Source organism: Uranotaenia lowii, chromosome 2 (genome assembly GCF_029784155.1).
Source record: "Uranotaenia lowii strain MFRU-FL chromosome 2, ASM2978415v1, whole genome shotgun sequence".
Classification (NCBI taxonomy): domain Eukaryota; kingdom Metazoa; phylum Arthropoda; class Insecta; order Diptera; family Culicidae; genus Uranotaenia; species Uranotaenia lowii.
The window spans coordinates 427,832,806-427,857,731 of NC_073692.1; the positions used below are offsets into that span (position 1 = coordinate 427,832,806).

Sequence of the window (24,926 nt, forward strand, 5' to 3'; positions counted from 1 at the left end):
TTCATTAATGCAGTCTCGGTACTATGAAATGCTCTGAAACCTGATTGAAATTTAGTTAGAAAATTAAAATCATTTAAATAATTTATTATTTGTTGTTTCAAAAGCTTTTCGAAAATTTTTGAAATCGCGCATAAAATGCTGATGGGTCTAAGATTCGTAATATCAGTAGAGTTACTTTTTTTAGGAATAGGAATAACTTTCACTTTTTTCCACTTGTCCGGATAATTAGACGTTGTAATGATTGTGTTGAAAAGGTGTGACAAAACAGGTAAAAGATATGGCAATATAGTTTTGACTAACTTAATAGGAATATTATCTAGTCCAATAGCATCGGAACGGATTTCAGAAACCGCATTAATTATTTCAGTGTCACGGACTGTACTGAATGAGAAGCCGTTAGGGCTACCTGAAAGATATCGCTCTTCAGTATTGCTTCGTGTGAAGTTCGACGAGAAATATTCATTCACTTCTGTGACTGTGCGATTGGAATGACAAAAGTCAGCTTGATTATTAGATAAGCCATAATTTTTTATATTGTTCCAAAATTTTCTTGGGGTCAGACTCATATTAAGTTGTTTTCGATCGTTTTTCGTTTTAGCTTTCTGAATGAGAGAAGTCACTCGATTTCTTAAAACTTTAAATTTATTTCTATTTTCGAGAGTTTTGGATCGTTTCCAGGCTCTATACGCTAGATCTCTATTAATCATAGCAGCTTGGATTTCAGCATTAAACCATGCATTTTTCTTCAGTTTTATAAATTTGAGAGGGAAAAAGGACTCATTCAATTCAATTAGAAATGCATTGAGTATTTCATTGAGAATATTGGAATCTTCAATGCTATAGTATGGTGACCAATCAACATTATCGAGATAATCAAACAGTTCATAGTTAACATTTTTGTAATCACGATGCCAGAAACCCTCACATTCTGGAGTGCTAGAAAAATTTAACGAGGTAAAAATTAGATCATGTTTAGAAACTCCTGGTAAGGAAATTTGGTTGAAACGATAGACAGTTTCTGGCGAATCAGTTATTAAAAGATCCAACAAAGAACATCCTTGGTTGTAGAAGAAGGTTGGCTCACTGTTAATGCAGGTTAAGGAGAGACTGGTAAGAGTGTCTTTGAACTGCTTTACTCTATTAAAAATTTTCATTAAATCAGTGTTAAAATCTCCGATGAGAAAGGCGTTTTGATAATTGATTGCAAACTGTTGGTAATGGTTTAAAATAATGTCTGAGCAATTTGTATCTGGTGGATTGTAATAAATGCCATAAAATAATTTGTTTTCGTTGCAGATAATTTCAATCAACAAATATTCTGTTTCACCGAATTCAAAATTATTGTGGTTATCTGAACTACAAATAATTCTAAATTTGAGATTATTTTTAATGTAAACACAAAGTCCTCCTCCATGTCTATTATGGTCATTACGAATCAATTTATAACCTTCAAAGCTTATGACTGAATCACGAATTGATTCGTCAAGCCACGTTTCTGACATGCAAATAAGATCAAGATTACAATCCGTAAAAAGATTCTTCAGTTCCTGAAATTTAGTTAGACGGCGAGCGCACAAACTTTGCACATTAATGTGACAGAAGTTCAGTTTATTATACGGCAGTGCGGCACGTAATATAGCTCTAGAAATATCGTTCTTCGAAGAGGCACTATTTCTTTGAATATTAATCATTAGGAACTAGAAATGGTATTGAGTCAAATATCAAGAAGAAACCATCAATCAAGTTCACAGCTTCAGTAAAAATCAGCAATATTCTACTAACAAATATAAACATATTTTTGAACACTGTAAGGCTTCTAAACTTTTTTCGAGCTTTGTTAAAAAAAAGCAAAAACAGTATCTAATATTCATTGTTGGCACAAAGATCTTTGAGTTAGCATCAATAAAGCATCATTTGATAGATCTCTCATCATTACACTTAATTTACCATCGTTCAACTCAGTTCTATTCACATTAACTGAGTTAATTGAAAAATATACATTTTTGGGGTGGAAATTCCTATAAGCGCACTTCATGTTTAAATAAGAAAACATCGGAAAAAAAATCGGAAAACCAAAAACTGTTAATAATAATAACTGGTTGAAGTACCTGTTATCAAAATAGTGTCAAATATTTGATTTGGCATAAAGCCAATTGGATTATCGAGAGTTTTTGAGACTTTTTGTACTGGTGACTTCAAAAATTGTTAAGCTTCTTCGTATCTATCACATGAGATCCAAAGCTAGATTATGACCTGGCTACTCCGGAAAATGATTCTCCCCCTTATTTATTTTTCGACCGGGAATAGTTTATAGGTTATGTTCGGCTTTCGGTCTTTCGGTCAAGATTTACAACACTTTTTATGTGTTCTTCATCCAACGTTTCGAATTAATATTTATTCTTTTTCAAGGAACTAAAATAAAACATAAAGCATAAAACATATTTCTTGTGGAACCAAAAAATGTTCACTTAATCGAACATTCGTGCTATAGTCCGAAACAGATGCGCTCCTAAAGCGTTCATCAATCGTCGGTTTCTGGCTATAAAATTTAAATTTGAAAATGGTTCAGCTCAAAAGTGAGGAGGATAGCGTGTAACTTACGTGCCCGACACTATAATTTGGCCTGGGCGGCGGCGCCTAATCCGTATTCCGAATGACGTCCGAAGCAACACTTTATCCACTCGACTCACAGTTTGTTATTGTTGTTTGGGTTTCTTCTTCATAGCCAGAAACCGGCGCCGATGAGTGCCGATGAGTTCTCCCCCTTGAAAACCCCTTTTAGTTTTTTTCTTGGGGACTAGTCATACTTTCGCATAAAATGAATCAAAATAACTGCACAGAACTGCTAGACAGTGTACTGATAGCATAGCATGATTTTAACATTTTCTTTCTTTTTAATAATGCAATAATTCATGTCCCTAAGAAGAAATCGGAAGGGATTTCCAAGAGAAAGAATCATTTGACAGAGTGCCAAGTCATAATCTAGCACTAAATCCTATTTAAAATGTTAAGAATATGTGTATTTTTCAATTTATTCAGCGAATAAAAATATAATCGAGTTTTGCTATGGTAAAATCCTTTTGAGAAAATAATATTCCGTTACATTAAAAACTCAATTTTTTATTTTTATTTTATTTTAAGAGACTTTCAGCCTTTGGCTGATTCGTCTCTGAAAAACTTAAGGATGAGTAAAGGATCTATAAACATATATCTATAAACAACATTCTAAAACCAGAACTGCCATCACATTGGTACACACCCTTTACTCCGGAACTATTTTTCGAAACTACACTGCAAACAAACTGAAAATAATCAATTTGACTCTTTATTCAACTTTGCAAATGAATGCGAGCTTTTAGCTAAAACTAAAAATAAGAAAATAGCAAAAGGTGTATAAACAGGTTAGACAAGATATTACGTGAGCTAGGATCTATCTACGATAGCGCGTTATTTTTGATGAAAATTGATATAGCTTTATTCCAACATATGGGGGATGCTCCTTAAAATCGTTTGTCTTTCATAAAAAGCTATAATTTCAAGTGATTTATAATTAGCAATTTAAAATAGGTTGTATTTTTTCAAACGCGTTTTTCTCGATACGCCATATATGGAAATTGATCCTTTTTATGTGTTAGTAAAGATTTGACACTTTATTCAACATCAAAACATAGTTGCCAATAAACGCGAGCTTAAAAATAAAGCTAAAAATGAGAAAATAGCAAAGGGTGTATAAACAGGGGAGTCAAAATATTACGTGAGATAGGTTCTATATCTACGATAGCGCGTTGTTTTTTTTTTATTAAAATTGATACTTTTCAATTCTATTTAACATATAGAGGATGCTTCTAAAAACCGTTTGTCTTTCATAAAATGCAAAAATTTCAAGTGATTTTTAATGAACGAATTAAAATAGGTTGTACTCGCCATATATGAAGATAGATCCTCTCTTCTTTCCCACCCACTTTTCCCTCGTCATCAACATTGCTTAACATAAAGTTGCCAGATTGCTCGGTTTTATCCGGATATTCAATGCCTGGATTGTCTGGATTTCATTTGGAAAAGCGAGGATTTTGACCGGTTTTGTTGACTTAATTTGCCAAATTAAACAAAGTTCCCTGTACAATTTTTTTAATACGATTTAAAATTCGCTAACAAGTTTTAATGTAATTTTTTTTCAAGTTTTTTTTCTTGATTCTTTGGTAAGTCATTCCTGGGTTTTGACTAAGTTTGCCTTGATATTGCCCAAATTTTTGGTAGACAGTTTTGAAATCAAATGCCCGGGTTTTGCCAGGTTTTTAGATAAAATAGCCCACATTTGTCCGGCCCAGATACGTGCTGAAAAAATGCTGGCAACCTAAGTTTAACCCTATATTTTACAGTTTAAATCAGCATAGCATGGTATTTTTCAGAGATTTTTTTTCTAGTGTGACATTCTTTGTAGAAACATCAACATAAAGACAACCACCTTGGTGCAAATTTAGCATAGGTTCAAAGCGAAATAGGTTTGTTTGTGTTTTTTAATCGAAATTTTATACTAAAAGAGGCTGTTCCCAACTGAAAATGACCCCAAAGGACACTTTTGCGTAGAACGTCAGTTAAAACTTACAAGTTATTTCAAATAAATAAACAGCAAAAAAAATGTGTTTATCGATGTTATGAAATTTATGAATTTGATCGATCTTAGCGAGTTTTCATCTTATCATGAAATTAATATTGAATTTATCGTTTTTTTCGATTTTATGGACTTTATTGATCCTTTTTTTTTATAATTTTAGTGATTTTATTCAGCCTCTATCGAATATGAATATCGATTTCATCAATGTTATAAACTTTATCGATTTCTGTCCTCTGTTATCGATCAGATCAATTTCATCAAATTATTCGATTTCAATTTTTTTTTTCAGTTGTGTAAACTATCGAATATATTGCCAAAACTCAACTTGCATAAAAATGAATTATTTTTAAATTAAAAAAAATCACACTACTGAAGCCGTTCCTTATTTTTTACTTTAGTTTTTCTCGATTTTTAAGATTTTTTTCAATACTTATGAACATCTCACAAAACTGCATATAGGCTTGTGATATAGCTCAATTGGCAAGTCTGTTGTCTCCTGAGCCGATGTCCGCGAGTGCGAGCCCAAGAGTAAATATCGAACACAGTTGTACCGGATAGTTTTTCAATAACGATCCGCCAACTGTAACGTTGATAAAGTCGCGAATGCCATAAAGAAGGTAAAACGACTATAATCGAAACAAAAAAAAAAAAAAAAACAAAACTGCATCAAAATTTAAAACGCCATTTGTAACTTTGATAGTTGTATGAAGCTGTTTTGATTTGTTGACTTCTATGAAACTTCCCCTTTAACTTAGGGATGCAGTTATAGATTTACGATATTTTATAAGAAAATAATTGTATAACTTTTCTTCAGATACATTTTTTCTTAAATAATAATAATAATTGGTTAGGCAACGTGAAGTAAACCAGATTATTTTCTTATTTTGGACACATTTTTGGGTAACAAAATTTCTACCCATTTATTTTCGTAATATACAAAAAATAACAACCATTTTGCTGACAATCGCAACAACTGTGCCACTCAGCATGCATTAATCAAGCGACTTCATGCACATCAGATCGTATGCAAGGGTCCCAGGGCAGAGCAGAGTCACGTCGTCGTCGTCGTCGTCGTCGTACCTCAACATACACTACATACCTTGGCGGGAGGTGGCGCAGGAAAAGGCCAGTGACTTGGAAAACTTGTTCCTCGACTTCTACTCAACGAGTCGTCGTCGTCGGCTCTCTTGTCCAATTTAGTCAGCCAGCAGTGGTTGGGCCCAGCTTGTGGCTCTACCATACATAGATGGCAACGATGGCGCTCCACTGCTGCTAATAATCGAGCAACCCCAGTCAATGACCGATCAATGAAGTTTATCGGCCTTTGAGAGTTTCTCCACTTTGAGAGGCCCCTCGTCGTGGTCTCTGAACGATGGGTGGGTTATTTTTCACCTGAAAAGTGCTGGAGCAGTCGTTGGGGGCAGCTTGAACTGACTAACGATCGGTCGTTCCCGATCACGTGAATGTAACATATTAGATCCGATAATAGTAGATAAAAGTATCAAATAGTACCTACTAAAAATCAATTTTAAATTGCTGTAGGTTCAAAATGGTCAATAAATTATACCGATGAAAAATTTAATTTTGAACAAATTGTAAACAAATTTGATGCACTATTTTCATCGGGCTGCTAGCTGATGGTTCCAAGAAATCCGAGAGCTGGTGGTGAATGGCCAGAAATGCCTCTCTAACGTGGTCGTGGGCAAGGTCCGGTTTGTGGCGCGCGCACTTTAGCTAGACATGGGGGACGTTGGGGTTTTAGTGGCCAGCCGGTGTGTGCGGTAACCGCGTGCCATTTGCCAGGCTCAAAGTTACCTCGACTTGGCACCTCGGAGTTACTAGCTTCATGTACCAGCGTTTGTCTATGATTGGTTGTTGGCCATTGAACTTTATTAGAATGAGATACCAAACGGACTGGACCATAAATAAATAATCATAGGCTGTGCATGTTTTTTGATGGTCAACGTCCAACTCGGCTAGAATGAACATTCAACTTTTCCAATCTAAGCCTCTTTAGGAGCCGCGTTTTCGCAAACTTCGAATATTTTTTCCAGGCCGAGGTTGACGGCATTGATCAATGATCTTTATAGGTTGATTTTCCGATCGGTTTTCGTTTCGTAGTCTGTTACCAAAGGCATTTGATCAAATATGAACGTGTTAACGGACAATTTATCGACAAATGCAGTGCGACTATTGCGTTTACTCAATTTAATCAATGTTAGTTAATAGATTTTGTTGCTTTTATAATTTTTATGATAACACTCATAAAAACACACAAACAAAACGAAATAATATTCTATCAATTTTTTTTACACAACTTGAAAAAAATAGGAAGTTAATGAATAAACCAGATTAGTACAAAAACTGATGAAACAATAATCCTAACTGGGGCGGAATGAAGTCAAAATATGACAATTCTGCTAATTTTGCAACTTTCCATTTTTGAATTTACAATACTCTTAATTTCGCCAATTTCGACCAAGCAGACAAATTTTGCTTATACATATATTCAACTTAAATCATTTTGACAACTTTGACAATATTTGTCAAAATGGTAATTTTTTATAATTTTTTTTTTTACAATTTTAACATTTTTCATAAATTTGACGATTTTGCCAAATCGGAGAATTTTGTAATTTGTCAACAAAAAAATTTAAATTTTAAAAATTTAAGTTATTCGTCAAATTTTTCAAATTTGCTGAAATAATATACTTCAATCATTTTGTCAATTTTGATAACTTATACGATTTTGGTTATTTAACATAATTTTTGTAAATTTTATCAATTTAATCATTTTAAAAGCAATTTGTAAATTTAGTAATAAAATTCAATTTTATCATTTTTTTTACAATTTTTACAGTTTTGACAATTTTGACGATTTTGCCAATTTGGACTATTTTCTAATTTTTCAAAAGAAAAAAAATTAAAATTAAAATTAAAATTAAATATTGTTAATTTTTTTTAACATTTTTTTTAAATTTTTTACAATTTAAACGTTTTTTTTATAGTTTGAACGACTTTGCCGATGCGGAGAATTTGTAATTTATCAACAACAAATTTTAAATTTTGAAAGTTAGAGTTATTTGTGAAATTTATCATATTTGCTGAAATAGTTTACTTTAATCATTTTGTCAATTTTGACAACTATAACAATTTTTGTCAATGTTGGAAATTTTATGATTTTGTTTGACTTCATAACTAAGACCCTCTACTTTAATAAATATCAATAATAATAATAATAATTATAATATTCATTTTGTAAATTTCGTCATTTCTGTTAAATTTTGTCATCTGTGTATTTTTTTCAAATACCCTATTTATGGAGGTTATGAGAATTTTCGATTATTTTGGCAGTTAGACATTTTTTTCAGATTTTTTCGACAATTTTAGTTTTTTATTAAAATTTTTGTCATTTTTAACGTAAGACGCCATCATATACTTTTAAAATGTACGCCTTAGAGTCAAGTTAACTATATCTCTTCGAAGGAACATTAAATTTTAGTAAACTCCTTTATATGTGTTCGATTTTTTTAACTTTAAAAAATTGTCACTATTGTCACTTGGTTATAATTTGTCAATTTTAAAAAGTTTCTAAAATTCTGACATAATTGATCATCTTGAAAATGTTGACATTTTTGTCAATTGATATCTTTGTGAATGTTGTCAATTTATAAATTTTACAGTTGGGAACATTTCAACAATCAGCAAATTTTTGACAATTTATTCAAAAAAAAAAATGTCAAAATGGACAAACCTTAAGAAATTGACAGTTTCATTTTTGACAAATTTGGCTTAGTTTCGATATTTTTTAATGATTTTTAATTTCAATGATTTTTCAATTTACTTACAGTTTTGTAGACTTATTTAAATAGGTTGATTTTTAAAATGTTTGCGTTATTTATTCATTTCGACATTAATCATTTTTGTCGATTTGACAATTTTGAAATAATGTTTTTTTTTTCAATTTTACTTGTTAATTCAATCTATTTTGTCATTGTTTTTTCATTGACAATTAATCAGTTTGCTAAAAATAATAATGTTATCAATATAGTCAATTTGATCCATTTTTGAAAATTTTGCTTATTTTTCAATTAGAACTGTTTTGACAAATTTGACCATTTCGACAGTTTATATTTTTTCAATTGGAAGGATTTAATTAGTTCTGTCGAATTTGAAAATGAAGTAATTTGTCCATTTCTTCAAATTTTTCAATTTGTCAACTTGATCATCAATTTTGTCAGTTTGACAATTTTGTCAAATTCGACGGATTTGTCAATTCTAACAATACTGTTAATTTTGTTGATTCTGAAAATTTTGTCTTTTTTGGCATTGTTGTGGATATTAACATTTTTTGTCAATTTTACCGTATGTGTTTTTGCAGTTTTGACAATTTTTCCTGTTTCGTCAATTGAAACATTGTTTTTAATCTTTTCAGTTGCTGTCATTTATGAATTTAAATTTTCTACAAATTCGAAAGTCAGTTTCGTCATTTTTTTAAATTTTGTAAATTAAAACAATTTTTCAGTATTGTCTACTTTGTCAAATTAAAAAATTCGTAAATTTAGCCTAACAATATCAGGTCTTTTTTATTTGGAACCTACTACAGATTACCTGGTAGAATAAATGCCCCGAATTTCAAAATTTTTAGAAACGAGAATAAATTTCCTAAACAACGAAACTAATATCATCTAATTTTGTTAAACTGATAAAAATCGTCAATTTGGCATATTTCTTATTTGGACCAGTTTGATTTTTTAGGATCAGATTGAAAACTTAAAAATGTCGAAAATAGAGACAATTTTTGAAATTTTGAGGATTTTGCCTTTTTCGACATTTTTGGCAAAATTGATCATTTTAGCAATATCCACAATTTTGACAATTCCGGCAGTTTTTCAATTTTTTAAACCTTAATTGTTAAGATAATTTGGATAATTCTGTCAATATTAGCATTTTTGACCATTTTGGCAATTTGGACAATTATGACAATTTAGACAATCATGACAATTTCGGCAGTTTTTTAAACTTCAACAATCCCGATAATTTCCACAACATGGGAAAATTTTGTCAATTATCTTGTTTTTGACATATGATTCTTTTGAAAATTTTTAAAATTTACTAATTTTTCTAATTTTAAATTTGTTATTTTCTTAATTTTTTAATTTCTAATCGTATTAATCAAAAGAATTTAGAAATGCAACTTTCGGACGAAGATTCGAAAAAAATCTTTTCAGTACTCGTAATATCAATGTTCAAATTGTATCCAAATGAGCACTAAGAGATTAGAATAAGCTTGCTAGATTGCCCGGTTTAATCCGGGTTTGCTCGGATAATTAAAACAAAATTTGGAAAAAGTCCGATCCGGCCCGGTTGTCCGGATTTCATTGAAAAAACCCGGATTTTGCCCTGATTCATTCACCTTTTTGCCATATTGAACAAAAAAAAACAAATTGTAATTTTTTTTTATTTATGTCCAAAATCCGAAAAAGTTTTATAAAAATAATCATGAAAGGTTTTGTGGAAGCCTAAAATACGATTTAAAATCTGCTGACATGTTTTGGTTTTTTTCTTGATTTTTGTTGAGTAGTTCCTGGGTATTGACCAAATTTGCCCGGATATTGCCGGGATTTTCGGTCGACAGTTTTGGAATCAAATGCTTGGATTTTGCCAAGTTTTTGTTCAAAGCCCGGATTTGTGCGGCCCGGATACGTACTGAAAAAAATTCAGGCAACCTTAGTTTAGAATATTATTTAATAATAAAATTCAGCAATTTTTAATAAGAAAAATAGGTTTATAGACCCGAATGACATAAATCATCTCATAAAAAGAGCTAGTTTTTAAATTTTCACCAAATATTGTTAGTATTTAAAATCAATCAAGTTCAGAATTTATAACTACATCCTAATCCAATATTCAAACTCGGGATGCAAATTCATAATTCAAAATACAAATTCAAATGCTAATTGAATATTCTAATTCAGTGTTCAACTTCAGATTAAGAGTTCATAACACAAATTAAAATTCAATATTCCGAAAAATAAAAATCATCAGAGTTACGTTTCAAAATAAAAAAAAAATCCAAAAAATAAAATTTAGATAAATTCAATGGATTTTGGACGATGGAGAATCGAATTTTGATACATTATTTTGAGCTTATTTTCAAAAGTGGAAAGTGTTATTATTTTGTTTATGTGTTTTTGGTTGGAAAATTGAAGTTTTTTCTTGGTCGTTAAACCAGTAGGTCAACAACTTCTGCCCGGAGTCAATTGGCGGTGAAACTTGCGGCTAGAAGCCGCTCGACTAAGCTTAGCTAGCTGCCTGCATAGGGGCGGGGTGGCTTGGAAAAAGTAAACGTGAGAAGCCAGCAGCTAGAAATGGCCAATGACTTGGAGAGCCACGGCCGGTCACTAACCTACGAAGCCAACAGGAGTCAACAAACTGTGTGTGATTAAACAATGTTACGAGTTGTTGGTTCACTATTCACATCACCACACATATACCTACGAATGGAACGAAACGAAACGAGTGAACGAAACGAATAAATAAACAAGCAACTACATCCGTCATAGATTTCACCTTCCGTCCGTCCGAGGTTTTGGTTTGTTTCTATTTTCCATTCTTTAATTTGTGTAACTTGAACAAAAACGCAACCCCGATTCCTAATCCGCTCACGATCGGTTGGCCTCATCGTGGTCACACCGTGGAAGTTACCCATCGAGATACCTAGAAGCTTCTTTTGGAACTGAAGGGAAAACCAGCCGGAGAATGGGGGGATGAAGATGAAATAACAGAACCAAAACCAAAAAAAAAACCTACAACTCTAAGGCCAGTTTCAAAACAACAACGAACTCTGTGGTGGAGTGTGTGATTCATTCAAGGGTATTTCCTTTCCCGGGCCACTACTGGCTGCCACCATCGTTCAGTCGTCGTCAGGCAGTCAGTCACCGTCATTATAGTTTTTTTCTTCTCTTTTATTATTGTGTGGTGTAGTAATCGTCATCGTCATTGAAACTGTTCGCTCTGTTCCGTTCATTGCCCTCTTCGAATAGAATCTCGTTTTTTTTCATTCTTTTCTGTTTTTACTACCAGAGTGCTACGTCTGTGGGGTTCCTGAAGTGTATCTGTGTCATTTATTTTCTTTATCCGCTACCTTTAGCTTCCTTCCTTCCTTGTTGGTTTTTTTTTACTTTAACTTAGTGCGGTCATGATGCAAATGACTTTGTACTGTTTGCTGCGATCATTGACATTTGACTGATTGAGGTTAAATTTATTTATTGTCCTGCGCTTGACTGGCGTTTAGTTAAACGATTCTCGACAATAATGCGTGAGTAAAGGCACACAGTAGGACACATCATTCGTTGAATATTCCTCCTCCCTTTATGCATTATTTATGACAGTTAAATATGTTTTAGCATTTAAGTAGTGTCCGGACAGAAAAATAACAAAATAGCGGTTATAAATAAAACGAAAGTTTTACGAACTATTAAAATTTCCAACACGAAAAATTTTCAACTGCAGAAAATATAGTGTTTGTTTTATAAAGTTCGCTCAAACATTGTGTTAGAGCTAATTCGAAATTTCGAAAATTAACTAAGACTTACCTTGCAACCTTCACAAGAATGCACGCCGTAATGGAAACCGGAAGCTTTATCTCCACACACCCGACACAGGACGGTTGTGCCGTCGAATTCTGCAAACAAAACGAAGAAAGAGAAAAAGGAAGGTGTTAAAAATTTATTGCAAATTCATGTCAATTGGATGAGGTGAGAGAAAAACTAAAGTCAAAGTTTATGACGAACGTTTGGGCGAATCGAGTTCAAAGACCTTTAAGTCAAACTCGGGTGAGCTGCTGGTGCGGAATCGAAAAATTAAACACAAAAAAAATGCAGACCAACCGGAGCTGTTAAAACTTTACATGGACCCCTGCATTTTCGGGAAAAGAAGTGACTCTCGGAGTCGGAATCGAGTTAAAACTTAACGAGCCAGAAAAGGGGCGTTTAACTGATTCCACCAAACCAGGCAGACAGAGGCACCCCATAACATTAACAACAAACTTTTGGGGTTCCTCCGGCAGCTCGTCGTTAGATGTTGTTCCGAAACTTGCTCTGCCGACTTGCTTGCTTGCTCATATAATGGCTCCCAAGTTTTCGGTCAATGAACTTGGTTGGCCGGCCGCCTGAGGAGCATATTTACACACCGGGTATGGCTTCTGTGCACTTTGAGTTTCACTTTTTTTTTTCTTGTTGTTGCCTCTATCGTTTGGTGGTTTTATTTATAGCAGGTACTTTGAAATTGACTTTACTTTGAAATTATCGTTTGGAGTTTGATTAAACCCTTACATGGTTATCTTTTTTTTTTTTTAAGTTTGTCTGATCTATATTCAACTATTTTGGCTAAACAACTTCAACCGTAAAGGCGCAATTCACTGACCAAATCACTCAGATATATATTTTTTCTTTCTACCAAACACTCAGATAAAATTTCACTTAGTGCCTAAGAAAGCTGAAATTAGAAGCTATATGCTGCGCACAAGGATATATTTTATGAATTTTTCTAAGGATTATACACAAAAAATGGAGGAAAGGTTGTGTGAAAATCGTACTTTCAAATCAATGGACAGTCAAAATTGTTTCAGTCACAGTAGAAAAATTGGGCAAAAGTGGTTTGAAAAGTTGACGTAATCCGACACATTTTGGCATTCTCAAAATACAAAACCCAAAGTTTTCGACGAATTTTCAAAGGCAGCTGTCTTCCGAACTTTATATTTGTAATTTTTCACCTTAATTCAACTGAGTATATAAACTCAAGATTTTCTCTAAAAAAATTAAAATCACCAGACCAACTTCATACTGGTTCTGGGGGATACCAAAAAGAGAGAAAATCCCACTAAAATGATCAAACAAATTTACAGCCGATGATTGAAATTGTGTTAAATTGTGCGGGAAAACGAGTATATTTGAGTAAAAGTGTGAGAATCCAGTGTTAGAAGAGGAGAGATAATTTAGGAATTTTTATCTTAGTCATTAAAAACAAGATACGATGATTTTTCGCCAATTTTTTTTTCGAGATAACACCAGATCTCCGACGTTTCATGCATTTTTAAGTCATTTGGCATTAAAATTAAAAACTCGATTTTTCCGATTTTCTTCCTATGGTAATTTTTGAGGGTCAAAAAACCGAAATTTTGAGCGAAACAAGTCCGATTGAGCTGAAATTTGGCACAGGTCAATTTTTTGAGCCAATCTACAAAATTTTTATGGTTGGTTTGCGAAACTCTGATGATGAGCATGTATCGTCAAATGTAAAACGCATCTAATCATGTTTAACGTATCTAACCAAACTTTTTGCACCTTTTTTTTAACAAAACTTTTTCATAGACTCCCCGAGGATTGTATTTCAAAGGCTGTAGTTTATACACCCTTTTTCAATTTAATAATTTGTTTTTTTTAATAGGTTCCAAATCTTTAAAAAGAGGAAAATATTCTTTTTCAATACTTCGATCAATAAGCTAACTAATTTTTTTTGGTTAGAAACTAAACCTTACCTTGTAATTTTTATCATTAATTTTAAAATTTATGCATTTTATCAATTAAAAGAATCTTATTTATTTGATTGTCTAGCTCTCGTTTTTGAATGCACTTATAAAAATGTTCTTAGCCTAAAAAAATACTAGTTTATACAACTGGACCCAACGAAAGCAGGACAAACTATTTTTTGTCTGAATTGAGGCGCTGTCCAAATGATAGAAAACGCGCTTCAAAGTTGTTCAGGTGCTCGATTTTTCATATATATTTTTTTTTAATTCGAGTTGCTTTAATTCTATCAATAAAGTGTTTATAAAAAATTGAAAAAAATCTGAGTTTTGAACCAGATGTATGAATAAATCAAAATCGATGATTTTGCCACTTACATCCCTCTGGTCATGAGGATCTCAATTTCAAAAGATTTTTTTTCCAAATTTTTATTATAATTAGGGGCGTCCATTTATTATGTAACGCTCTCAGGGGAAGGCGGGTGAGAGTGTAAGCTCGAGCGTTACTAATTATGATATAGGAGAGATGGAGAGGTATGTTCAGCATTACGTAACGATTTTTTCTTCTTAAAAATTCTATTCTTCTGGCAACTACTTAAACTTAAAAGTTTAACGATTACAATTTCTACCTGATCTGAAATGATGAACCGATAAAAGTCTGTTTAAGAAATAAGCTTGCCAGATTCTCCGGTTCTATTCGGACTTGTCCAGATATTTAATACAAAATTTAGTAGACAGGAAAAGCCTGATCCGGCCCCGTTGCCCGGAATTCATTGGAAAAAGCACAGATTTTGCCCAGATTTACCCATCTTTTTTCTTAATCGAACGAAAAAACAAATTGCATTATATTTTTTTATGCGTTGTCCAAAACGAATTTTTTTTCAGCAAGTTTGATAAAAATAGTCATGAAAAGTTTTGTCGAAACCTAAAATACGATTTAAAATCTGCTGATAAGTTTTGATGGAAATTTGTTTTTTCAAGTTTTTTTTTCTTGATTTTAAAATTAAAACCTGTTTTTGAACCTTCTAAATTAAAATTCAAAAATAGGAAAAGATAACAGGGAGGGGAGTTTCAGCCTTTCGTGATATTCATGGGAAGTGATTTGTGACATACGTGAGAGGGAGAAGGTCACTAAAGTGCATTTTTTGCGTTACGTAATTTATAGATGCCGCCTTAGCCCATTTTGTTCCATATTTTGCCTGGCTTTTACCAGACCGAACTGACCGCCATGAAAAAATTTAGAAACATAAAAAATTGAATTTAATTCATACTCAAGATAAAAAAAACCAATATGATTGATTGAAATGAATTCCTTGGATCTGATCGAATCCCGACCATTTATCCGAATTAAACCCTAGTTTTGTCCAATTTAATTTCAAATATGTTTTATTTTGGTTACAGTTCTATTTCGTTTGCATCTTATCCCGTTTTCTATTCACTGTTTTGTTCTGTTTTGGTCTCATTTCCTTGATTTTTTTTTCAATTTTTTCAATTTTTTTTTTAGCTATTCCTCACCGATTGTATCCCATTTTGTCCTATTTTTCAAGTTTTCTTTTCCATTTCCTTATTTTTTTTTTCATTTTTGTCACAATGTTTTCAAACTTTTGTTACATTTCTGCGTTTTTTCTATTTTTGTCCCGTTTTGTTTAAATTTCAGTGTATTTTTATCATATTTTTTTGGTTTGTTGTCCCATTTTGTTCTATGTTCGTCCCGTTTTTAATTTCTACCCGTTTTTTTGTTTAATTTTTGTCAATTTTTACCAACATCATATTTTTTTTTTAATTTTTCTGTTAATATCTACTTATTAAATTTCTCTATTGTACCAATTTTATCTATTTTAACAATTTCCTCAATTTTATCGACTTATTTTTTTTAACGTGTTATCTGATTTTATTTATTTAATCTTTGTGATGAATATTGCGAATTTTAACACTTTTTTCAATTTTATAGATTATATCAATTTTAACTAATTCGATCGATTGCATCAATTTTATCGATTAATTTTTGATGAAATTTTTATCAAAATGTTGTTAATTTGTAAAATTTTATCAATTTAATCCAATTCATCGATTTTATCAATTTTTGTTTTACTTTGCATCACTTTGCATTTTTAACCATTTTTTATCTTGTTTTTATTTTATTTAAAAAATCTATCGATCTTTATAGAGTTTTAGCTTTAGAGATTCTGTCAATTTGATCATTTTAATCGATTTTATTGAATCCATCGATTTCATAAATTTTGCCAAATAAAAAGATTTTATCCAAACTATCTAATAGAGGTTTTTGTTGTAATTTTTAGAATACTTAATCAGAGGTGCCCGCAATATATAAAAAAGATCATTTTTCCTATAAAGAACTATAGAACTCATAGTTGAGTTTATTACAATAACTCTTTTCCCGTTAGAGGCATCTTAAACTGGAATAATCTTCCTACCCAACTTAAATCCATAAAAATCATACCCATATAAAATTCATAAATCAAAATTCAAGATAGGTTCACTAGTAAGATTAGCATTAATTAGGGATAAGTTAAGAAAGGGATAGTTAAGAAACAAACTAAATCAGAAACTTTGCGTAGAAAATTGAAATTCAAATCAAAGCTAACCCCAATTGTAACACATTTAAAGGATTTGGTCTTACGTTACAGGAATTAATAAATAATAAATTAGTGATATAATGGAAGTGTTTACTTTTAAGGAACTTAAACGTTAAAATTAGACATACAATTCTGAAACTAAAGACAGTGTTAGAAATTTTAAACTATTTTGTTAACGTCTAGATTTTTTTCAGAGTTAAAATAAAATGTAAAATCTTAACAGCATTTCGGCTCAATAAAAAAATCCAGCATAATGAATGCTCTAAACATTTTCTTTTGAAATTGGTAAATATCAGATTATTAAAGAAGAGATCTTTTTAATATAAGAGATCTAAGCTGAGATTGTAAACTTAAGGAAGTAAGTTGTCTAAATGTAAAAAAAAATCAGTGAAAAATAATAAAATCATCGAGCTGGCAAGCGTAATACAGATATAATACTGAAATAAAAAACAATCTGTGAAGGCATCACTTCAGACAAGCTATAAATCAAAACAATTAAACGAAAACTAATCATGATCGCAATTGAAAAGTGAAACTCCACCAAAAGATGCACTAGCACACCCACACACACCCAACTCATTATCCAAATCGATGATGCACTTCTGCTGTTCGCTTGAATTGCCGCGCGGCTGGTTGATGCAACGAACAGCGGCCGGTCACTGGCCAACGCAGTTGAACTTGTAACTACTCTCTAGAGTTGTTATACATAAATACATTCATAAGCTTAACTAGCAGAGCCGACCAAAGAAGACCGATATGCTTTGAGAGGGAAAACCTACTAGCTAAGCTCCACTAATAATGGCCAGGGGCCCGAGTTCACCGGCGGTCATTCACCAGCTGCTGCAGTCCTCCACGCGGTCAACGCGCGTTGAAAAATCGGTGAAAGTAAATAAAATCACACACTCCAAATGGGAAAGTGCTGCCAACCACCACCAATAAATATGTACAAAATCCTAGGTAAGTAGGTACCACAACAAAACTTCACTTTTTTCGCGCATAATTTTAGGCGCCTTGTGAAGTTTATGCTGCTTCACTTTTTCTGAGTTTTCAGTTTCCCCACACCCGTGCACATTCCCACAACAGTCAGAGTCAACCAGCTATCACTATCACTCTCTTTCGGATTCACAACATCTCCTACTGACTAGTAACTACCTAGTTGCTTTACAACTTTCTTCGTTGCTATTGCCTCTACGTTTCGTTTCGTTTCCTTTGCTGGTCAAGCCAGTTGATTTCGCTAGTATTTTTATGTTTTTATATAATCTTCATCATCATGTTTCATCGTCCGATCACTCCATCCCCCCATCCTCCTAACCATCTCTCATATCAGCGTGGAGGTAAATAGTGGACCTTCCTGGGCTCTCTCCGGATGGACGAATTCGGTTTATCCATCCAGAGCTCTAGGAACGGAAAAAGTGAAGCCTTGCGTCATATAAAGTTGTTGTATAACGCGGCCCCCCGAAGAGAATCGCATCTCATCCTCGTTTCATGATAACAACGGAACAGGGAAAGGGGGGATGATGATAAACCACTTTCTCCGATTTGGAAAAAGCTTGTTCGATGCACCTTATTTGGGGGCAAAAAACGAACGAATGCGCGGCGAGGTCTTGTCCAATCGATCGACGACCACCAGTTGGCCAGAGTCAGCGATATCAGTAGCAGATCAACTGCTTCTTCTATATGGATCAAGATCGGGTTTGAGGCCGGTTTGGGTCCGTCCGCTGCTAGGAGGTGATAATTGAGTGCGATAAATCATCAACCTTTCCTCAGCTATGTAGGCTTGCTTGCCGTTCGTTGGCGGTAGGCCGGAATTATGGTTCATTCCCAGACCATTCTTAACGTTTGAGCCGGGGCGCACTCTCTTTATGGTTGACCAATTTCCAAGCTTTCCTTTTCGAATTTTCCTCGCCTTTATTTGAGTTGGTTAAAAGAAAAGTGAATTCCAAGGCTATAAAAAACAAAGTTTGGTGGGAGTTTTGTGGGTTTATCATCTTCAGGGTTGTGAGAACTTTTGAAAAAGCCTTTGGAAAAGATCCGCATATAATTGGATTCTGTTCATGAATGATGGATGTAGTACCTGGAATTCGATTTATCAACTTCCAATCAAATAAAAATGCAAGAAAACTACTTTACTCGGTATCTCCGAATTTCTTCTTTGAGTTTATTATTTTTTTTTATTACAGTTTCAAACGTGGTTGGATGAAACGCTCACTAGATAAGCTACAGCTGAACTGCTGAAGTTATTGTTTGAAAATATTCAAAATAATTTCAGGATCAATTGGTTCAAACTGAGTAGATAAATTTAAATTTGCAATAAAAATAGCGAATCAAAGAAGAACTTGGAATCTCACAACTTACAAGCGTCGTCTCTACTTTAAGAAACCTACATGGTCTGTTCCTGGTGCTGAATTTACCAAAACTGGCAGTTGTTTTTGCGAGTGTATTTTATAGGCATATTGGTAAGGTTGCCAGAATTTTTTCAGCACGCATCCGGGCCGGACAAACCGGGCAATTTTTATGTAAAACCTTGCAAAATCCGGTCATTCGATATCAAATTTTCTTAGAACTCAGAAATTCCTCAACAAAAATCGAGAAAAAAATGAAAAAAAAAATTTTTTTTATCAAAATTCATCGATATATTTTGAATCGTATTTTAGGCTTCCAAAAAACCTTTCATGATTATTTTTATAAAACTTGCTCAAATAATTTCGTTTTGAAGGTATTTGTTGTTTTTTTTTGTTCAATTTTCCAAATAAAGTGGATAAATCCGGACATTTTTCCATGAAATCCGGGCAACCGGGCCGGTTCGGACTGTTCTCAAATTTAGTATTGAATATCCGGGCAAACCCGGATAAAACCGGGCAATCTGGCAACCTTATATTGGGTATTTTAGCAGAAGGACAATTAAAATACGTGAGAAAATTTATATGTCCGTTTAACGTTTACGTTTACTAATGGTGCCCACATGTTTTTCACTTCGTCCTATGTTCAAAACCGCTGTCGAAAATCCGCTAGTTTTCTACCAAATACTCGAAAAATACTGGACCATTTCTTTACAGTTGAACATTTATATAATATTCGGATTTTTTTGCCTATTTTTGAGAAATTATAATATTTTTGGACCTTGCTTACAGTAAATTAAAAAAGCATCTCATAAGTATTGATCACTAAAAGTATTGATTCCAGTCGTTCAAATATTGAACATGAAATTTTCGAAATATTCAGAGTGTCTTTTTTTTTAAATAGTTTTGGAAAAGTACCTAAATGGAACAACATTCTCTAAGAAGTAGTTTGAAAAAATTATCATTTGTTTATAAAAGTGGTGAGCAACCTTTTAAATCAATAATGCTCTATAATAATTTTCTGTTCTCGAGAACAAAAGAAAGTAAATTTTCAATAACACTACAGATTTTTGACGTAAAACTTTACAAAAGGAACATAAAAATAACCTTCAGCATCGTTTATCAAATTAAGTTTTTCTCTCAATCAAAGTCAGTTTTGTGGTCTGTCTTTATAAAGTTGGACGTTGAATCGTTTGCGAATTTCTAAAAAGTTTTTCCACAGGTTGTTGTTGATGTTGAGCAAAGTTACTAAAATTCGCAAGAGAATGTATAATTTTACTGATTCCTAAGCAAATTTTATCAAGTAATCTAGGTTGGCGGTTATTTTCTTGATTGTTAATTTTTAAACAGATTTAGAATTATTTTCCTCATTAAGTTTTGATATCCCTGGGAAAGGTTTAGGAACACAACTACGTGACATTTTGTTTTCAGGATATGGCATCATTGAAACTCATATTCGAATTCTTAAAAAAATGTTGGCTTACAATTCTGAATATACGGACGAGATACACCTGAGGATCAACCGAAACCCATTGAAAATTGGACTGAGAAATACAAAATCCAAGACTGTAAAACTGTAGATTTGAAAAACTGAATTACAAAATCCAGAAATTATAAAACCGATTGAAAACATAAGCAGAAGAAAATAATTTTATTTTTATATCGTGTATTGATAGTGTTTATTAAGTTTAAAAAGCTTTTGCTGACTTGCAATTAGTGATTGATTTTGAAGTTGTAGGTAAGCCTTTATGAGAAATCGAAAAAAATGAATGAAAAAAAGCTTGTGGCTGTAAAAGAAATAGGAAAACAGGTAATTGTACGGATAACATAAGGTTGCCAGATTGTCCGGTTTTATCCGGGTTCGCCCGGATATTTAATACAAAATTTGGGAAAAGTCCGACCGGGTCCAGTTGCTCGGATTTCATTAAAAATGCCTGGATTTTGTCCTTATATATTCACATCACAAATCAAAAAAAAAAAAAAAATTAAATGTATTTTTTTTTTATTTATGCATCCAAAATAAAATTTTGTAAGTTTCATAAAAAAATCATGAAAGGTTTTTTGGAAGCCCTCAATTCAATTTGAAATCTGTTGATAAATTTAGAATACAATTTTTTTTTCGTTTTATGTTGAGTTATTTCTGGGTTTCTATAAAATTTGCCCGGATATTGCCCGGATTTTCGGTTGTCCATTTTAAAACCAAATGGCTGGATTTTGCCAAGATTTTATATGAAATCTCCCGGATTTGTCCGGTCCGGATATGAACAAATTCTGGCAACCTAAGGATAACATACAATCTGGAATTGTTATTCCTTGATTAATTCAAAATCACTGGCTGTAATTAATACAGTATGATAATAAAGTTCCCGTAATTTCAAAAACAGACTCAATTTGCTATGCATTATCTTACTAAACTAAGGTTGCCAGATTGCCCGGTTTTATTCGGGTTTGCCCGGATATTCAATACAAAATTCGGCAAAAGTTCGGCCTGGCAACCTTATACTAAACTAACTAAACTATCAATTACATTTTTCAAACTTAAAAAAAAACAATAAAATTTGAACAAAACAACAATCCTCTTTTGATCTTTATGCATTTTTGAAAACGCTTTCGAATGTGTGCAGGTGCTTCTTTTTTAACATGTGACTCGTGTTTTTAACACTCGATGTACTGAAAAAAATATCTGAAGATTTCGTCGCGACCATTTCGAATGGAAATTCATATATGTATAATATATTCAAATAATTTGTAAAAGTTATTTTGCAAATGGTTTTGTTTCTTTCTATTAAAAAAGTATTAATAGATTTAGAGTAAGGACACACATCCAGGCCATTTCATCTAAAAATCTGGCAAGATCCGATTGAGAGGTTGACATTAAATCACATAAAACAGATCATATAAGAGTGATGAAGATCTGACGAAGCATCAGATGGAAAATTGTACGGTGATGGACATACGCGGGAGCAAGACGAATAAGTCGTACAAAATAGATAAAATAAGTAAACAATACATATTATCCTAGGGATAAACTGTCCCTCCCACTCCTAAAGATGGAGGAAGGACCCAAATGGGCCTGTGGGACCATCACAAAAAAAAATTTAAAAAATCCGGGCATTGGATTCAAATTTTTAAACCCAAAATCCAGGCAATATCTGGGCAAATTTAGTCAATACTCTGGAATCATTCGTCCAAACTTAAGATGAAAAACACTTGAAAAAATTTTTTTTTTCATGGCAACACATCATCAAATTTAAAATCGTGTTTTGAAATTTTAAAAAACCGTTCAAGTTGATTTTGGTAAAATTGCATCAAAAAATGTCGTTATCTACGCAAAAAAATAAAATTATAAAAATTTTCTTCAAGTTTTTTTATTGACTTTGCAAACAAAGTTAATAAATCCGGACCAAATCAGGGCTTTTTCTATGATATCTGGGCAATCGGACCGGACCGGACTTTTCTCAATTTTTGTATAAAATATCCGCAGGTCCGATAAAATCCGGTCAATCTAGCAAGCTCAGTTTCGAGTCCAATATCACACAATAAAAATGACTTGTTTAATTATTGAAATAAGCTTCAATTGCAACAATTTTTCCAAATTAATTAAAAGAGATATAATTAACAATAGGCCAATAAAAATCAGATAAGTATCGGTAGCCCCATTTTTAATTGCACGCCCAATCTACTCTTGCAATCCAAAACTCTTCATGTTTCCTTGCTCTACCCCCGATATTTAGTTCATCTCTTTCCGAATAACCCACCGAATAAAGTCTCTAATTTCTTACTAGCTACCTACTAGTGAGGCAAACTCGCAAACGAAAGTGAAAAGTAAAAGTTTTTTTTTCTTCGTTCGATTATTTATTTTGCTCACGCCGAAATATGCTGCTCGCTGAGGCACCCTCTCGGTAGTAAGTAGTCACCCTCTTTTTTTAAAGAAAAGAAGCTATACAGAAAATGCTTTGGCAATCGAAACAACCCCGAAGCCGCCGGGCCGTGCGATGTTTTATGTTGCCGTGTTTGACTTTCTTTTTCTCTGAAGCGCACCTCCGAGACTTGGATAAACTAAAGACAAAAAAAAGTTCACCAGAAAGGTCTTTGACATTGGATTGTATGGCTTGCAGCAAATCCGGCCGGCGGCGGTTGTCATTGCTGCTTTCTTCCGAATTTTGACCGGCAGCCACACCGTGATAGGAATCGTAAAAAATATGCAACCATCTCTCTAAGAGGATCGGATCGCTTTCAAACCGGATCAACCGAATGGAATCATTGATGGTTGATTTACCACCCCCCTATTGAGCCTACTAGTAGATACATATGTATTTACTAGCTATCATCATCGGATGAATTTATTAGGTGCGATTAGTGAGTTCGAAATCGAATTTGAAAATAGGTGGAAAAAATGAAATGGTTTCGAAAGCGAAAGTGGATCACGTGTTTTGAACAGTTGGAACGCGTGCGATCAAATGAATTGCTTAGTTTTAATTTTACCATTTTTGTCCATTTTTCCCCAGGGCATTTAAAAAACTAAGTTGTTTGATTGAATACCACAAAATAGCGAAATATACCACAAATAAAACATTATTAGCATAGGTGGCACCTTTAAACATTTAAGAAAGATATTGAGACAATCCCAAGCTTACAAATTCAACGCTAACTGACGCTAAACCTGTCCATCCAAGCAACCTTGATTTATCGGCAGGAAAAATCGCAACTTCTAACGTGCAGCCGAGGTTCATTGAACCTCACTCTTGAAGAAAAGAAAAAAAACACACACCAAAGAAAGGTCCAGCAGCAGCACAGCAACAGCATCTGTTGTTGATGCCGTTCCTAACCTTTTTTTTCGTTTGCCGGTGCCCTTTCGAAAACCGGTATCCATGGAGATGAAATCCGTACGTGAAACCACCACGTGAATCATCGGATTACAATCGCAGGCGGCCGCTGCTTACTTCTACTTCTGACTGCCTCCCGTCTAGTTAGGAGGTTTGTATGTAGATTGTCCGCCCGAAAAAGGGGAAGAAAGATCTGCATCCGAGCAAACACTTTCTTGGTAGTCGAGTCGAGTCAAGTCAGGGTGTGTGGGACGACGGCGACGACGAATCATAAAGCATAGCCAACTATGTTGGGAAACGCAGCTGGCTGGCTGGGATGCCGACGTTTTGGGTGGTTTTTCAAACATGACGAGAGTAAGAAAGAGAGTGCGAGTTTTGGGAGGAGATGCTTTCGTCGGTGGATAGATTCGAGGGAGGGGGAGAAGAAACACTCAGGCCAAAGCGGTGCGGTGGATGGAAAACGAGAGTGAGAGTTAAACAATGCTGCTAGCAGCATAGCACACAGAGCACATTACCCAGGGGCGGTGGGCGAACAGAAGAAGAAAAAAAACAGCAGAAGGTCAATGGACTAGCGGCAGCAGCATTAATTTCACTCTTGGTGTTTAGGAAAACGAGGCGCACGACCGAAGAAATTTCAAAAGTTTAAACCATGCAGAAGAAGAAGGTGGAAAGTTAGAAAATTGTAAACCAAGGAGAAGGAAAACAAGAGCAAGACATTTTTCCGCTCAGGCCTAGCCAACCTAGCTAGCTAGAAAAGTAAGCGGTGGAAAGCAAGATTAGATGCACCGAACGCGTTTTGACAGAGTAGGTAGAGTGTATTGAACTGTGGTAGGTTGTGTTTTTCTTCTTCTTTCCCCCATCATTTTTGAAGGTGATGTAAAGACGCTGCTACTGCAGCACTGAGGAAAGCGAGATCGAACACGCAGGGGGATGGATCGATGGATGGATAACCTGCTTATTATAATCGAAAGGTGAAGGATCGGTCGCCTCGTTTGAGAAAGTTTACCAGCCAGCCACCAA

At 33.6% G+C, this 24,926-nt stretch overlaps 1 protein-coding gene across 2 annotated transcripts in view; it reads right to left on the bottom strand.

Annotated features, from left to right (window-relative positions):
- Positions 1 to 24,926, bottom strand: part of LOC129749726 (ecdysone-inducible protein E75-like) — a 172,188-nt gene that overhangs the window by 75,760 nt on the left and 71,502 nt on the right. For both annotated transcript variants that reach the window (XM_055744779.1, XM_055744781.1), the window contains one exon: positions 12,214 to 12,302. In XM_055744779.1, coding sequence (XP_055600754.1) covers positions 12,214 to 12,302 — 89 coding nt within the window. The remainder of the gene's footprint in view (positions 1 to 12,213; positions 12,303 to 24,926) is intronic.